At 34.8% G+C, this 18,237-nt stretch overlaps 1 protein-coding gene across 6 annotated transcripts in view; it reads right to left on the bottom strand.

Moving 5' to 3' along the window:
* The window catches only part of LOC134855656 (gamma-aminobutyric acid receptor subunit rho-2-like), a 50,966-nt gene that overhangs the window by 6,536 nt on the left and 26,193 nt on the right, over window positions 1-18,237 (bottom strand). For 4 of the 6 annotated variants that reach the window (XM_063872246.1, XM_063872227.1, XM_063872241.1 and 1 more), the window contains exons 2-5: window positions 11,548-11,878; window positions 7,017-7,084; window positions 5,899-6,072; window positions 271-430 (exon numbers count right to left, since the gene is read on the bottom strand). In XM_063872246.1, the coding sequence (XP_063728316.1) occupies window positions 271-430; window positions 5,899-6,072; window positions 7,017-7,084; window positions 11,548-11,653 (508 nt within the window). In that variant the 5' untranslated portion in view covers window positions 11,654-11,878. Of the gene's footprint in view, window positions 1-270; window positions 431-5,898; window positions 6,073-7,016; window positions 7,085-11,547; window positions 11,879-14,634; window positions 14,726-18,237 lie in introns of those variants that run through there. The other 2 variants (XM_063872244.1, XM_063872247.1) reach the window with 2 other exon arrangements.

The following is an 18,237-nucleotide window of genomic DNA, read 5'->3' as shown; positions in this document are numbered from 1 at the left end:
AGAATTATAGTGCAAACGTAAGTTTTCAAGAAAAACAAGACAGCGTTTATCATGGGGCCCTTGTTTTTCATTTAAGCTTTCCTTTTCGAAAATAGAAATGATCTTTTTGTATTTTTGAGCGTTTGAAGAAACGCTATTCAATAAACGCCTAAGATGGAAGTTCGTTTTCAATTGATAAATTCATTTTCAGTTCCAAAATCACAAAAACAGATGCGATGTAACTGTTGCGTGCAATAAAAGCACTTTTTGTTAAAAATTGGAAGAACTTACAGCTTTCGAAGCACAAGTGACATTCTTGGACATCAAATGGGAAGTACTTGAGGTCCATCTCACATCTGAAGGTCAATAACAGTCTGGAAGAGAAGAAGATACTACCATCACTTTGCAACTCCAGTAATTGACTACGGGCCAGCACACCTGGCTTCCACACCTGTGATACAAAAAAATGAGAGCATCGATCTTCTGAAGAGATATTTTAAAAGCAAACTAAAATACATCGGAGGATTTCAGTAAACTGAGTCATCAAACGGTGAATAGCGCAATCAAAACCAGTTTTTAAAGATTCAGTTAAAAAGGGTAAAATCACGAAAAATCTGTTATTCAAACCATAGCCAACAGATAGATGCAAACGTGTCATAATCTCGAGAAAACCAAAACAGCCTGATTTTTCTAAAGCGTTTTGAAAGTTTTTTTGATTATATTCGAACTGTTTTCTTAATTTTATCAAACACAATAGCATCTTAGTGCATGTTAATTAACTAGTTAGGCTTTGCAATTAAAAAAAAATTATAAGAATTTCATTCTCTGCTAAATTCGAAACAGCAAAGAACCCGGATCAGTTTTTCGACACTGAGACGATTTTTAAAACTTTTTTGGGAATCCGGACTTCTTCCAATAAGACTTGGTGTGAAATTTAATTGAGGTACCAAAAATTGACTGTAACAACACTACAGTGCCATAGTTCTTTCTTTTGTCGTGAAGTGGTCGAAACAACTCATTCGAGTAAATATTTTTCTAAAGATATTCTTAGTACTAAAAATTGGTAGTTCGAAAGTTGTTTTTACCATTTTCACAAACCTGCTTCACAGCTCGACGAAACCCGATATCTCTAAAACTCTAAAAGCCTAACGTTTTCGAATCGCGGCCATACCAACTTTTACTATCAATGTTCATCTTGATTTTTTTTCTACTTGAGCCATTGATATCTCTCTCTCTCTCTAAATCAGCGTTTCAAAATAGTATAAGAAACGTAATCTTAATTAAAAATTTCGCCAATTTTAGTTTAAGCCAACTAAAAATAAAAAGTCTCAGAACAACTGCAAAAAATTTTCAATGGAGATTGAAATCAAAATAGCTTTGAAGTTTCCAAGTTTTGAGAATAGAAAATTAAAAAGATGGTCCATGAAAAGTCCTAAGCAGCAACGACAATTCAAGAGAGATTTATAATTGAAGTTTTTACCAAAACTATTCAATCAACATAATTTTGCAAAAAAATTTTTGTTTTAAAACACGCAAAAAAATTTATTCTTAAAATGACGAACAAACTCAATTTTTTCATAAAAATTATTTAAACCTTCAAAAATTATATCAATCATTCAATTCCAATTAGTTGCCCCAATTTTTTAATCAACTATCAGCGATTTACAATATATTTATTACGAGTCGATTTATTCATCCTATTCACCGTTTTTCGAAGTTAGTTCAGTTGGTTGCCTCACTCCACCTGATTTCGTCGCAAAAAAGTGTGTTGCCGATTCTGTGATACCGTAGGTTTGACACCGCGTGTTGTCATTGAAGACATTTAGTAAGATATTCCGCAACATGATTTCAAGAAAAAATGTTAAAAATCATGTGCAAGAATCTGTCTACTTATAAGCACAAAACTGTGCTATGCAAAAACAACATACATAGGCCTTGTGATGTCTTTCTTGGGATACTATTTATAACAAGCGTTAGATCGCAACAAGGAATTGGCATAAACTATACTGTGCTTACACACGAGTAGTACTGTGCGCGCGGATCAGTGTTTGCCCATTAATATACTGTTACCAATTGTCGCCTGTAACAAATTATCGTCTTTTACGAGTTATTGCCTCGCTCCGATATGGCATTAAATCAAACCAAACCTATGAAGCATCAAATTAAAGCAGTATTAAAAACAAACAAGACTATTCGTAAATCAGAGGTTTTTTCTTTTTTATCAACCCACACGCTAATGTAAACTACTAAAAGTTATATTTAGCGTCTTGTTTTCTGATAATTACGACCAAATGACTTGGCTCATCTCCATCCGGAACGCATTAAACTGCCGCTTACGCGTTATATCGTGCATTAAATATCTCAAATTGGCCAATTTAGCAGTTTTCAAACCCGCTTAACTTTACAGAAAATGATAATATGTGAACTATATATTTAAGTTTGAGCTCAAAAAAGCTTTATCTTTTAGATGCTATAAAAAATTTGTCGAAAATCTTTAGTTAAAAATTCGAAAATTGACTGAATAAAAAGTCTTTCGCATGCATAAATATTCTGCACTTTCTTCGAAAGTCGAAACAACAAGTTTGCCCCAGAAAAATATTTCAATAGTTTTTGAGCAGACAAGAACACTTTGCCGGATGTCTAGGTTCCCTTCAATTCCGGTGCCTGGTGAAAATCACTCTCTCTGCTCGAAATAACTGACTATAACCAATTCGAAATCGGATCGAAACATGAATCAAATGGAGCTAGTTTTCTGTAACAAAACAACTAACTGACATTTAGACGCTATCAGTTTTTCCACGAAACATGTGGGAGACCTTGTCGCGATTTATTTTAGCCTCTCGCCAAAACTTATTTGTTGTCCCGCCATTTGGATTGCTCCAATTATCGAGCTGTGCTTGCCTGGCATTTTTTCGGAAAAATTTTATACGAGAGAAACAATTCTTAAGGAGAATTCACCCTTCAAATTTACTTTTTGTTTACCCTTAAAAACTAATGACCTAAATAGGATATAAATAATATCTGAGGGTAATCCATTCTACATCCTCTGGAAATCTGATTCTGCAAAGTATTTCAAAGTTATTATCACATAATTTCTGTTAGCAAAACAATTAACCGTGTGAACAAAGAGTTTCAATCAATGAAAAATAAAACGTAAAAGGTTTTTTTTTGCATGATTTTTGAATGCTTGAGGAAATTATAGGAGAGCAATACAGCAGTATTGTCTGAGCCAGGCTCATCAAATTAGGTGGTTCCAAGCAAGTGAGATCAAGTTTCAATTGCCACGATTTTTGTTCTGGCCACTCTGAAAAAGTGGGAAAAAACAATGGGCTTAAGGCGAATTAGTATTTTTTCACGCAATTTCAGGTACCTCAAAGCAAGCTTGTAGGTGTGATTTAAGAAGCTTATACTGAAATCTTTTTAAATTTGGAAATCCTTTCATCCTGGCTGTAAAAATTGTCGGAAATATTTTTGTAATCGGAGCTTACTAATTGCACAGTGCTCGGGCTACTCTCAATTGGTTTCTAACAAATGAAGAATTTTATTAATAAACAGTCTCATTCGGATATTCGGAATTAAAAGCTACTATTATGAAATCTTTTTTCATGAAAAAAAAACTTTATTTGGAGTTCAATCAATCTTTTTTCCATTTTTATATTTTAACAGGATTAAAATAAAATCAACAGAATGATTATTACTTTCAGTTGGAAGAAAGAATACTGCAGACAAGGCAAAAAGCTAACGTAAAGGCTGAAAAAAGTCGGAGGCAAAAACTAAAGCATCGAGCTTATATGGTAAGAAGTGATGTCAAAGTAAGCTGGGTAGTCAAATATCTCGATTCTTTTACGCATGGATTTAAAGGCTATTTGGAATTGCAACAAGACTGCTCGTATCAGGGCGAAGCCCTGATTGTTCCGACTGCCTTTTAAGGTTTATGGAGCAGCAGTAATAACATTAAAAAAAATTAAATGAAATAAAATAAAAAGAAAGTTTTTTTAAATTTGAAAATTTTTATGAAAATCATCCCCCCACACGCCATATAAAGTACAAAAAAATAGAATTCGTTCCTTGTAACAAATCAATTATGGCAAATAAGCTTCGTTCAACCAATTTGGAACGATTTATAAGACGGATTAAATCACGCTTACGCGTTAATAGCGCGAATTATATCGCGCGTTAATTGTCCCAAATTGGTCAAAATGGCCAAAATAGCAAACTTTAAACCCTCATAACTTTATGAAAAAGGATCACAGGTGAAATATCTTTTCAAATTTAAGCTCAGGACAACAATACCTTTTGAATGATATAAAAAAATTCCGTCAAAAATGGCTAGTTAAAAAGTCGAAATTTGTCTGAAGAAAAAAAAAACCCACCCCGAGCACAAATATTCCGTTACTTTCGTACCGAAAGTCGGAAAAATAAAACTATCGATGAATTGAAGCCACCAGCCTAATTTAAAGTAAAAGTTTACAACGGCGCAGCTCTGAGTGTTTCAATAATGTATTGCACGTTATCTATCCCGAATTAGCCAATCTTTGTTCCGAGTACTTTCGAAGCAAATGACGGAATGTTTGCACCCGGGGTCGATTTTCCTACAAACTTTTTAATTAGCCATTTTTGGCAAAACCTGTGTTCATTTTTTGTGAAATTATGAGCGCATGAAAATTGCAACGAGTAAATGGAGATTTCCATCCGTCTTACAAATCGTTCCTAACTGAGTTTGTCCAAAAGGAGTAAAAAACATGAAATAATTTTTTTTTCGAAAAAATGGATGAATTATATTTTTTGGTGGCTGCAAAATTGAGAAGTTGAAATAAATTATTTTTGATGAATAAAATAAATAGAACTGAGAGCAACAATTTCTACCGAGCAATTTGAAGTGCGAGTTATGAGTTTCGAAAACAGACTACAAAATCGAGCAGCACGGTAGGGCGACAATTCGTAATAGGCGACAATTGGTAAAAAGCGACATTTCGCAACAAGAAGTTGATAAAAAGAGCATTCGCTCCGTCTTTGAGATAGACTTGGGGTGTTTAAAAATTTTAACGAAACATATTTGATATTTACTTCTGTGTCAGATTGAAGGTTTCTTGAACGCGTTTTCCTCAAGAACACCGCATTTCACACTACTTTTCATAGCGAATGACTCTAGCTGGCTTGAAAAGTTTAATCTGAATGGAGAACCCGCGAGCTTCAAATGTGAACAAGGATAGCCGGTTAATGTGCAAGAAGTACAGAATGTTCCGACCATGGTCTTTAGAAAACTACGGTTTAGAACGTTTTTTTTTTGCCAAATTAGTGTAGTTTTTTCTGCTTGGTGTGATAAAATGATCTGACGTAAAAATATAATTTGGCCATATTAGACAGTCATAGTAATGAAGACAAATTGAACAACATTTTTTTAAGAAAATAACTAGAAAAACTTTTTAAAAAAATAGAAAAAGAAAAATTTCAAAAATTTTTTGCAGAAAGTTTTAGAATTTTTTGATGTTGTTGGTTCCAAAAAAAGCTAAAAAAAACTCCAAAAACTAGTTTTATTTGCTTAAATTTAAATTTTAAGGTTTTATTCAGGCATAATTTAGCTGTTCAAAGCCTGCACGCTTGCTTTATTTGCTCGATTTAAGACGAAAAATCAAAATTTTCAAACCGGTTTTTCTCGACACTTTTAATCAAATCACGACACTTTGGTTCAAATCACGACTGAAAGGGCTTTAATTTTATATATCACTCAACCCAGTCCGATGATTGTCTGTGATACCTGATTTTGCGTGGAAAACAAAAATAAAAAACTAAAACACACCCAAATACAAAGTTCCTCCCCATTTGTAGAATGATCGGAGCAAAAAAGTGTTTGTAAGCTCGCGCGCTCTCCGTTCAGATATCTCAAAAACTGTTCGTCGCTCTATTAATTATTGATACCTCTAGAGCGTCCACCCAGTACATGTCGGGAAACCAGAGCTGTTCAATGTGGTCATATCCCAGCTGCACTTCCTGTCCTGGTATGGCGGAGGTGCTGTTGGCCACGTGCTCATACAGTCCAATCAGCCTCCCATCTGTCCAGTACTGCCTGAAGTAGATGTCCACAGACATTTGCTGAAACAAAGTTGTGAAATCAAACTAGCAGAAGTAAGGGTACCCTGAGGTTGTGCAAGCTGCACAAATTTTTTTAACCGCACTGATTGAGATAAATAAATTCAAAAATAACAAATGTTTTCTTCGAAAAATTGAAAACAAAATCTTAAAATTTTTTTTTTAAATTTGTTTAATTTTGTTTACTTTTTTCTGTTTTAGATTTATCACTCTTGAATTATTTTTAAAAAAACGCAAGAACTGGATGTACATATAAATGAGATAACAAAAGATTTATAACATTAGATTTTAATTTGGCGTCATCAAATTCAGTGTCATCAAAGAGTCGTGAAATTTTGCCTGACAATCTAAAAATGAGACCAAATTTCGTTGACACTGCGGCAATTTTTTGTAATTTTTGGAGTAAAAATCACGTCTGAAAGAGCTGTATTATGATTGCAACTTTGTAGTAGTCAAAATAGAAAAAAAAACAAGCTTATCCATAGTCTGTTCCGGTCGCTTCGTGACTTGGCCCGGGTTGACGTCCATAAAAGAAAAATGCTTGTCATACAATTTCATATATGGCGACTATGGAAAAAATGCTTGCCATACAATTTCATAGTATGGAAAAATGCCTATCATAATATTTCATAGTATGGAAAAAATGCTTATCATGCTATTTTCATAGTATTTTTTTGGTCTATGAAATAGTATGACATAGTATGATAAGCATTTTTTTCATAATATGAAATAGTATGATAAGCCTTTTTTGTCAACCCGGGAGTCTAATAAAAAATTAAAAAACAAAGAAAGTCAAATGAATCGAAATTCAGCTATGCTAGGTTTCATTTAACTTCAAGTTTTAATTGATAGATTGCACGTGTGAATTCGAAAAAAGGCTGAGTTTTTAAATTCTTGTTTTAGGTGGTATATTTTGCCAAAATATGTTTGTCGTTCTGCCTTCTTACCATATCGGCTTCTTCAATTGGTCCAATTTTGTGAATGAAGATGTCAAATCTGATGTCATCGGCAACACCTAGAGAAACATAATTATTACCTAACAGATACCAAGATCTGTCATCGTGAGATGAAAGTGATCAAAAAGCACAAGACACTATTGGCATTCTACAATCAATCTATGGTAGTTCTAGGAACTTACAACTTTGCATTTAAAATGGAACCTTATAATTTTGCCTGTTTTTTTTAATGGGCCGAATGAAATTTCAGAGCTCCCCTGAAAACACAAGCGGGTTTAGTGAGGAGAGGTGGACAATTTTATCTTCTCAGGGATTCAACCCCCTGTCGACTCAAAGGGTCCCCCTTGGTACTATTTTCAGACATTAATTTTTGGCTGACCCAAAATTTTTCTAAAAGCCCCTTGGGTGCCAATATTTACTAATTTTGAAGGTGGATGGCGCGCCGAAAAAAAAACGCAAACTTTTGGTCAAAATTTTTCAAAAAGTGCCTAAATACTCCTTTTTTTGATTTTTCAAAAATTTGCTTGCGGCAAAGAAAAAATGGTCAAAACGGGGTCGGTATAATGAACTGAGAGAGCTCAGAAAATCAATTTGGTCGACGTAAAAAAAGGAAAAACTCTTGCTAACAGGCAATTTTTGAATGGAAGAGTTCTTGACAAATCTCTACATTGATATTTTACCAATAAAAAAAATTAATGATTTCACTCAAATCAAAATGTCAAAACTGAATGCTGATTTAGTTTTGGAATGCATAGACAATATCTTTTTCGTCATCGTTTCTTTGAATTGTGTTAAAGGCCAGATTTCACAAGCAATGAAATTTCAATCACGAAAATTATTATTTTTCTTCATTCCTATATGCGAAAGCCGCAAATGCGTTCAAGCTAATTTTTTAGTTCGATTAGAGCTTGGTTGTCGCCTAGTTTGCTTGGTTCAGGTGCCATCTCATCAGACGTTTACCCTTCCCAATGACAAAAATATTGAAACTGCTTGTAACGAACTTTCCACTGTCTAAGCCACTTAAAACCCTTGACCAAAAATTAGCTTCCCGATCCCGTCCTTCCCTTATTTTGATAATTTTGTCGATTCGGGGAGCGGTGGTGAATTGGTTACGTCTCCGCCTCTCAATCGAAATGTCGGTTGTTCGAGTCCCACCATGAGCCGTGCTCGTTGCTTGCGGGTGAGGCAACATTACCCAGCCCAGAAAAAAATGCATGTAGTTCATAAGCAGGGACACAGCAGCGGTTTGCCGTGATGAGCTGTACAGTTCGTATATTGGTCCTTTCATTTGTGCAAAAATCGTCTTAATTTCATAATTAGTATTCTATAAAATTACAAAATAATAAGTTGTATTCCATTAAATTTCTTATAAGTATTATTTCAATATAAAGCATTATATTTGATTATAATCGATTCAAACGATTTTTTAAAGAAATTATCGATAAAAATTACAATTTTTTTCAAAGTTCTCTTTGGTGGAAATGCTACGTATTACGTTTTAAATTTCTACATTTTACTTAAATTTTTCTATATTTTTATTTTGTATTCTTTTCACTTCATGGCAGTTTAACACAATTTAATTGTTCTCACCACAACCGCCATTCGCCCACATTCGCACGTTCAAGAGGGGGGGGGGGGGGGGGAGGGGGTAAAGGTTGAACAGTTGGGCTCATTTTATGATTAAATGGGCGGCGGTAATGGTTGAATGGATTGGGTTCTCTCAACGTAAGCTCCACCTCTTTACCACCCCCTCTAGTTTATCCCCTGTCCCCTCGTTTACTGCTGAATGTTGGTGAGAGGAGGTGGGTTGAAAAATTTGGTTGAATAAGGGGGGTGGGGGGAGGGGTGAATTGGTGGAACGGCTGGGGGCACTCAATGTAAGCTCCACCTGTTTTACCACTCCCAGTTTACCCCCCTGGTTCACCCCTCCTCCCATGTTTAATGAACTTGGGAGTTGGGTGAGGTTGGGGTTAAAAAACATGGGTGGGGTAAACAAAAGTTGGAGGCCCCGTTCAATGGTGAAAAACTTCTCTGGGGTAAACTGTGAACTGGCGGGTGGGGTTGGTTAACTTCAATAACCATGGGGTTGTGATTGGTTATAACTGTAAAAAGCATGGCATGAAACTTCTTGCAAAATTAACAAAATTTCTGCAAAAATAATTGAATTAGTTTTCAAAAGAACATGGATTATAATCATTATAATGGAACATAATGGATTTTTGTTTCAGAAATAATTGATTAGATTGCATTATTTCGCCAAAAAAAATTGATTTCAGTGCCAAAAATAATGGATCAGAATCAATTAAATTAGATTTTTTATCTCGGAAATAGTCGAATATAATGACAATATAATCAATTTTGTGGTCCAAATTTTACATCTGTAATGCGGACTATAATTGATTTATTTTTGTTTCAATCTTTTTGTTATGAATGATGAGCAAAAACCTTCTCGGGACAGTTTCGATCCGCAGTGATCTGTCTAGCATGAGTTTGTTGTCCTTCTTTTTTATCTACAAGGTAGTAAGTGATTTTTTCCATCACAGTGTATAGGCTCAGAGCGAAGTCCCGATAAAATGCACTAAAATTATGTCTCGACTTCTCTTCGATCTTCTTTCGACAGATTTTGCCGCATTAATTTCTGTCGTATCTAGCTTACCTGTTTATGACATCAGACTGATACAGTCACTTTGCATTCATTGCTCCAGTTTTTGCACTATTAACGATGCTCTTTAATTACCGAGGCTTTCTAATCATAAAAATAATCTTTTTTCAGGCTAGTATACAAGAAATGATTGTTTTACAACCGCATTTATAACCATTAGGCATTAGCCTAAGAGATCGTCATGAGACCTTCTGGTCCATTTTCAGCCTTTTTGAAAAAAAAAAGAGGAAATAGAAAAAACTAACCCGTTCCAGCCTTAAATTGAATTCCCTAGCTGTATATTGTGTTCAATAGACCTTCATTGTAAAAAAATGATGTTATTTAAAAGGAGGTGTTTCTTTCTTTTTGGGCTGTTTTGGACATTTTCTGGGTAAACTCGTCCCAATATATTTCATAGTTAAAGACGGAACTGAGAAATTTTCTTAATCTTACATGCAGTGAGTTTTTAGTTGTGTTGTTTGCACCATTCGGTAAATGTTTCGATTTTCTTCTTTGTTGTGATGATTACTAAAGTCTCCTCCTGTTATTAGCTTGCGTAAAACGTCTACTAAATAAATTTTTTGAATTTTAATTTATTTTTCGAAAGTTTTATAAGTATGAAGTTCAGTAGATGTATACATTGTGTGATTCTCGAGCTAATATTAATGAGCTTACGCTTGGAGAAAAAACTTTTTTCAGTCTCTGTAGATCATTATCCAGTTGTCTCAAAACATTTTAGTTTGAGGTACGAAATTTGAAACTCATATTTATCAACTGTTTCTTGTTTAATTTTTTTTTATTTTCAAAATAAATCACAATAAATATTTTTGTTTCCTGAGATTAGAAACGTGATAAACAAAACTCAAACAGTTACCTTCTGTTTTTACTATATATCTAATTGATTTCTCGGTTTCATTATCAAAATGATTTTTTCGCGTTTCAATTACATATCTCTGCTTTGATTTTTTGAAATTCATTTTTTTTGTTTCGAGGAGATTTTTTGAACTCCACTTTTTGAACTCCACTTTCTGCAGAGTAATCAGCTTAACAAAAGGTGCGAGTTTTTTTGTTGATTTTAGGAAAAATCATTGATGAAGATGATGAGAAGAAGTGGACCTAAAGTCAAGAAAAGCAAATTGCGTTGATTTTTTTTGAATTTTTCAAATCATATTGATTTGTTTCGAAAGTGACACTACGGCATCAATTGAACTTCAATCTTGTATAAAGGTTTATTGTGTAATCTGAAGGATGCTTTGATCCTTAAAAAATGTCCTTAATTTTTTTAAAATACTTTTTCAAATATTTCACCAAAATTATTTTTACTGGTTACCTAATTAACAAGTTTGAAAGCTATCAAGCTATCAAGATTAAGATCAGTTATCCAAGCAATAAAACACATACGAGCTGTTCAGTCTGTGTTTCTTGATTTAGAATTACGTGTTTTTTTCCTGATTTTTTGGACCTCGAAAAATTTCACCTCATCCGTCGCCAATGAGCTTAGATCATGCTGAGCTTCAATCCACCGGATTTTTGACTACGAAGTGGAGATTTTAGTTAATTAATCATTGCGCCTCTTTTTGAAACGAATGGCTATGTGGGCTTAAAACAATAAGCAAATAAATAATACAAATAAAATCTTATGTTATTGTTTTAAAATAATTGCATCAAAAAAGCCTTCAGCTCTGTGTTTTAAGTAGTCGCTTAAAACATTACAAACTCTGTCCCGTGACTGCAGTTCTAAGCTTTTTTCTTGATATTTTAAATCAAAATTGTTTCTCAAAAACCTGTCAAGTGCTGATTGGTTGGAAGCAAATTAACATTTTTAATAATTCAAATAGCATTGAACGAAGTCAGTTTACTCTTAAATTAAAATAATCTAACCTTTTTGGGCTTTTGGTCTGATGTTTCGATTGTAATCCTCCACGAAAAAGACTTCACTGCGGGTAATCACAATGAATGTCAATGAAAAGAATAAGAAGCAAGACATGATTAAAAATAGTCAAGTAGTTTAGTAGATGGGCTTTGATAAAATTACTTTAATGATGATGCAACTCCAATAGCTTTGGGACAATTAAACCATTGACTTTATTAAACCATAAAGTCACTTTGCAGAGTAAGCAGTTGAAGTAATGATAAAAGGTAGTTCAAATTTCTTCGGAATTTTGGAGAAAAAAAATCATAGAGTCCGAGTCATAATCCCGATTTCTCACAACTAAAACAAAATGTGGAAAAAAATAATGGAATTGAATTCAAATTTTGCTTTATTAAAAGTCCTAGTGTTGTTCAGAATCGGTAGCAATTTTACTCACATAAAAGATATTTATTTGAAATTAAATTAACTGGTCGGTTATTGTTCCAATCACAGTCATTTTACAGAAAAAAAACTAGTGAAAAATGCAATAAAAAACTCATTTTTATGAATACGATTTATTGCAAGTTTTGTGTGTATTTTTGGCAAGGATTTTGTAATTCATATTTCTGAGTTTAATAACTTCATGTTTTATGCTTAATTTGCTTTAATTAAATAGTAACTAGCAACGAGTGGGTCTCAATTTTATTCATTAAAATGCTAGTTTGCAGTCTAAAAGTAAAAAAAGGAAACCAATATTTTTCTCGATACTGGGGAAATTTTTTGACGTTTTTATGCAACTCTTAGCACAACTTTAATCTGAGATATCATAAGCCCGCATGCCTTTTTATGGTATCTCATTGCTTGGAAAATCACCCGAATACACAATTTATTCTCGGAAAGCGTGATTGGAACAAACCAAAATGAAAATTACCAAATGCTCATTCGCTTTTGAAAGCTTTTCAACAGATAACTATTTAGTTAAAGCTCAATTTAACAAATAGATAATTTCAGAGAAATAATTAGAATTTCATATAGTATTTATTTCCTTACTGAAGTTTCAATAACTTTTTTGTAGATAAATAATCGCCGCTCAACTTTGAAATGTTTACCAAAAATAGCACTAATTGCAAAAATTTGTAAAAGTATCCCTAATTATTAATGAGCAGTAAGGACCAAAATGAAGTAGGACCCTTTCCGCTGAGGAAACTAATTGGGTAGCAGGAAAAGTTACGCCCAGTCAGGATTTTATGCAAATTAAATCGCAGTTTTTACAAAAATGCAATTTCTCATTTGTAGAATTATTTAAGTGGATTGTATCTCGATGCACTGGAATTTTTTAAAACTTTCCTTTTAGACATGTCCTTTTGTTCTTCAAAGCAAAACTTAAAGATAAATGATTTCACTAAACACAATGTAAATCATCTATGAGTTCCATTATTCCAAACTCATTTGCAACAGATCAAAAAATTTTATGATTTCGAATTTGCTCTAAGCCTGCGTTCTGCTTGATTTTGATGTTTTTAATACCTTAATTTGTCATTCTTGGCTGTTTTGAAGCCACTTTACCGTGGTTTCTGCAAAGTGATGCGGTGTTTTTGAAGATAGTAGAAGATCAAAAAACCTATGCGATACCTTTTGGAAGCTTACAGACGGGCGAAGAAAAGACTAATACAAAAATAAATTCTAATTAAGCAGCTCTGCTTTAAAAGATGGCCACATTGAACCCAAAGCAAACAAGACTGCTCGTATCAGGGCGAAGCCCTGAAAGTTCCGACTACCTTTTAAGGTCTATGGAGCATTAATAAGATGAAAAATTTCAATGTAATAAAAAAAATTAAATTTTTTTTTGAAAAAATTTGAGATTTTATGTAAAAACATCCCCCCACACGTCATATTAAGTACAAAGTGATAGATTTTGCGCCTATTAACAAATCAATTATGGCATATAAGCTTCCTTGAACCAATTTGGAACGATTTCTAAGACGGATTAAATATCGCTCGCGCGTTAATAGCGCGAAATTTATCGCGCGTTAATTGTCCCAAATTGGCCAAAATGGCAATCATTAAGCCCCCATAACTGTACGAAAAATGATCACAGGTAAAATATCTTTTCAAATTCAAGCTCAGGAAAACAATAGCTTTCGAATGATATAAAAAAATTCTGTCAAAAACGGCTAGTTAAAAAGTCGAAATTTGTCTGAAGAAAAAAAAAACCCACCCCGAGCACAAATATTCCGTTACTTTCGTATCGAAAGTCGGAACAATTATGGATAAAAGTCTCCGGTTGACCAACACGTTTTATCATACATTTTTTAACTATGAAAAACTTCTTATCCTACAATTTCCTAGAAGTTGATAAGTACAGAAACTTGTTTAAAACCAATATGAAAAGCAATTTTTTAGATGAAAATTGTAGGATAAACAGTTTTTCATACACTCAATGTATAAAATTTTTGTTGGGAGTTCTGTTCTGACCGGGGTGGGGTATCTTTGAGGGCCAAAAATATTAATTAGTGTTAATGTTGAGAATTTAGTTTAATAGCAACAAAACCATTGGAAAAGTTTACAATCAACAAGTCATAGATCTCACTGAGACGTATCAAATAGGAATTAGCATTTTCGCAATATCTCGTTTTTGGCACATTTTTGCAACGATTTCCCGAAAAAATCCTTTTTTTAACGCGCGCTCTAGACTGAAATTTATTCTAAATATTGGCGGTTTTTTAGAAAAGTTGGTCGGCCCAAATGACGGTTCGCAAATGATTATTCGTAGCAAATGATTCTTTGTACACAATTAGTTGCGTCAAGAGTCTATGCTCAGCATAGGTAGTAAATATTTGATAAAATATAGCCTGAAACGCTTTGAATGTTCCATCAGCATGCCAGACAATGTTTGACTCCAAAAACTATAAGTTTTCGTTGGTTGCCAAAATCAGCCCTCGATCATTATCGCCGAGGCCGGAATCGAAAAGCAGAAATCTTTCTAAGGTTATGAGACAACTCGATCGGCACAGCAACTTTTTTAATCGAGTGGCTGCTACAAATAGTCATTTGGTACAACTTGACGCTTTTTATAATTGCTTCGAGTTGTCGCATGCGACAAATTGTCGACTCACCCTAATTGGATGACGTGCAACAGTACCAAAAGGGGGCCTTTTGAGAGGTGAGGCGGTCAAATCACTGAAGAAGACGACCTTTCTCCTTCCCTTAAAAGGCTACTGATACCGACTAAACCATTGAGGTGCAATGCCAACTAGACTCACATTAAAAATAAGTTTGAAGTTTTTTATAGGTCGATAATTATAAATAAAAGTAATTTGAACGTTTTGGGGTTTTGGGGGTTGAATAGATACTGGCGTAGATTTTTAACTACCTGGATCTAGGGCTCATTTTAAGTTTCATCGTTAAAAGCTGAGCATTTACTCGAGATTGGGGCTTAGTTGCTCATTAACTCGAAACATACGAGTTACATACATGCGACGAAGTTCTAGCACATTTTTCCTCTTTCTAGAGAAAATACGTATGCCCAACTTTGACCGACACCGTAAAACATACCTGAGATGGTAGCCCTGAGGCCGAGATGGTAGCAACATGCCACGGTCAAAACATACCCATAATTTTGCTTGACGTAGTAAAAAATGCCATATTTTTGTCGCAGCCATCGCAACATAAAGCGAGCAGCTCGACCCGGCAGACATTTAAAGGGTTTTTTTAATGTTGAAATGACATTGTACAACAAGTTTCCAGATAAAACGAACTTGAAAAAGGTTGAAAGTGATGGTGTGTTATGAAGAAACGGATGGTCGCTGAGTTAAATGCTTGCCGCAAGTACTTAGCCAAATGTCACTGACGTGATGTTTTTGAGAAAAAAATGAATTCGAAGAAAAAGGCAACTTGTAAAATGCTCGCGGAAGGGACAGGAGGTTAACAGCAGAGTATGATTACTGCGGAAAAAAACAGACATTTCGTATGGAAAGGTCGTACCAAAAAAGGAGGTCGTGGAAGACAAAGAACAATTGCTCGAGAGAGGTGTCAGTTAATAGCCACTACTATTCAACGAACTCTACGCAAGTTGTGAACCGGCGGACAGAAGAGTCAGTGAACATCCGGTAACAAGAATTGGAACCACAAAACTCGATAGAGAAACATATTGAAACCACAAAATTCGATAGAGAAAGTTGGTGAAACCCAACAGAAGAAAAACAAGCATCCGACAGAGACGAAAATAACACAGAGGATTTCCCATGTTGGTGTACTGATCCAGTGGCCATCAGTTTGACAATGATAACAGAGGCAGGTGCAACGGGTTCAATAATCTTAAAAGAATGTAAATTTCAAGGCAGAGTGCTGAGCATCGGAACTCCGAACGTTCTGTACGAGCATCAGATGGTTAGGTATGGGAGAATAGAACCACTTAGCGCGAGTTTGGTAATTTTACAAGCATGAAATAATTTTTCACCAATGATATCCGCATGAAGAAGGACACTTTGATCCAGTGGCCATCAGATTGACAATGATAACAGCTGCAGGTGCAACGAGTTCAATAATCTTGAAAGAATGTAACTTTCAAGGCAGAGGGCTGAGCGACGTTATGGGATGAGCAACGTTATGTACGAAAATCAGTTGGTTAGGTTTGGGAGAAGAGAACCATGTAGCGCAATTTTGGTAATTTTACAAGCATGAGATAGTTTTTTGATTATGAAAATTTAAGTGATTGAAAATAATGGGGAACCTTATCCAATCGGGATTCGGGCGTTGAAAAACCTAAATGAATTGGAATAGGGACATGTGATATCAGTGATTTGAAAATATATTGCGGGGAGAACTGGACATAGAATGATCAACGAGCAAATTGAGTATCTAAAACCGAGCGTGAACTCGTCAAAATTGATTATCATGAGTATCAAAAATATTTCGACAAGAAAACTAAAACCATTTGTTCTCTGAGATAGCGAGAATCACGCAATTGAAGACTCATATAAAAGATTGAGAAATTTCCGTGATAACTCTATGGCGAGCCTATTCTGTGTCGTAAAAGAGAATGATTAGAATGGATGCTCGAGAAAACAGTTATCTCATATTCGTCATGTGCGTCAACAGCAAAAAAATGGTATAAAAACTCCGCATGCTGGATTTTTAATCAATGTATTGAAATGGAAGTTTCAGATTAATTCCATTACTTCATATATGATTAAAATTATTGAGAAAAATGTTAGAAACTTTTACAAAGATATGGAAAACGCGAGAAACATTATACGGAACAAAAAAACGTGGTTTGCCCGGGTTGCCCCTCATACATAAACCGTGAGTTTCAACTAAAATTTGATGTTGCCAATGAAATTCTGTTTTGGGTATTCAATAACCGCAAGTGCCAGTTAGTTCCCAAATGATGTCGTTGAACCTCACGGTATTGTAAAAACTCTAAGCACACGAAAAAAAAATCAAAATCATAATGAGAAAGTTAATTTTTTGTTAGCCATGCAATGATGGCCCAGGACATTCAATGGGGTTCTAGAACTAAATCCCCAAGGATAAAATCCCACCGGATATAACCCCCCAGGACTAAATACCCCGTAGGATCAAATCCCCCAGGGACAAAATCCCCCAGTTTTTAGTTTAAAACCCGCCACATTCGAATTCAATAAAACAGCGACATTAAAACTTAATTTGAATGATGAAAGATAATTAACAGAAAAGAAGTAGATAGATTAAAAGACTAAAAGCTAAGGGCGGGGCAAATGCAAGAGCAGCTAAAAGACGTATAGCTAGGTTGATTTCTTTGTCCTCGCGATACTGCACAGCATAACCAAATTCGAGTATCTTTCTGTAAATGGCTTGCGAGAAGTGAAAGAAACAACCTTTGATTTCTGTCTCTGGAAAGTTGCCACCCACAGAATTGATGCAAGCCATTTCAAAGTCCTTCATGATTGAACTGAGGGGGGGGGGAGATATCTGCTTTCAAGTTCGACCAGAAAGCGTTGTACGTTTCTTGTCATTTATCGGGGAGTAGGGCATAGATACATGGAAAGGTTGTTCCATCTACGAAGCAGTGGACAGTGTATACTTGGTAGAAGATATCAAGACAGATTTTAAAAGTTCGATCAATAAACAAATTTCCATTGGAATTTAAAATTTCGATATTTTTGTTGATTGCGAACACCAAATATCGTTTACCGGTTCGCGGAACTGTCGAATCTTCAAGAAGAAAATCTTCTCATAGTTTGCATGTATTTAACAGGCAGTTCAAAAACGAATCCTGTTGCGATCGGTGACTGGCTACGGTTTTCATGTCTGATTCTTCTGATCCTTCGTTTGAGCTGAGGCACAACGGCATCTTCGAGGAACATTCTGGTGTGGCTTTCGCCAGCATATTTGACAGCACCTTTTGTGTCGAAGAGTCGGTGCAAGCCGCTGCGTAAGCTTTTATCTGTTCGTTAAGGGTATACGTTTCCATTAAGGCGTAGTCCGGGCCGTGTGTGTGCTCATGTGGCGAAGATTTGATGATTTCGCCCTTTGAAGTTCATATGCTTGCCTTACATTGTTGCTTTGATCGCCGCAACTCGCACTCCCACTGAAAAGAACTGACTAACTATCTTTTCCTATAGTAAGCGTAGTTATTGTGAAGCGCTTTCGGGCCCCCTTTGTTGCTTAACACAAATCTGACTTTGTTATTTTGCATTGTAATTGTTTCGAACGAATAGGTACTTAATAAAATGCAT

The sequence above is a fragment of the Symsagittifera roscoffensis genome, chromosome 1, assembly GCF_963678635.1.
Source record: "Symsagittifera roscoffensis chromosome 1, txSymRosc1.1, whole genome shotgun sequence".
Lineage (NCBI taxonomy): Eukaryota > Metazoa > Xenacoelomorpha > Acoela > Convolutidae > Symsagittifera > Symsagittifera roscoffensis.
The sequence above is the reverse complement of the archived record's forward strand: the minus strand, read 5'-3'. Positions and strand labels throughout refer to the sequence as shown.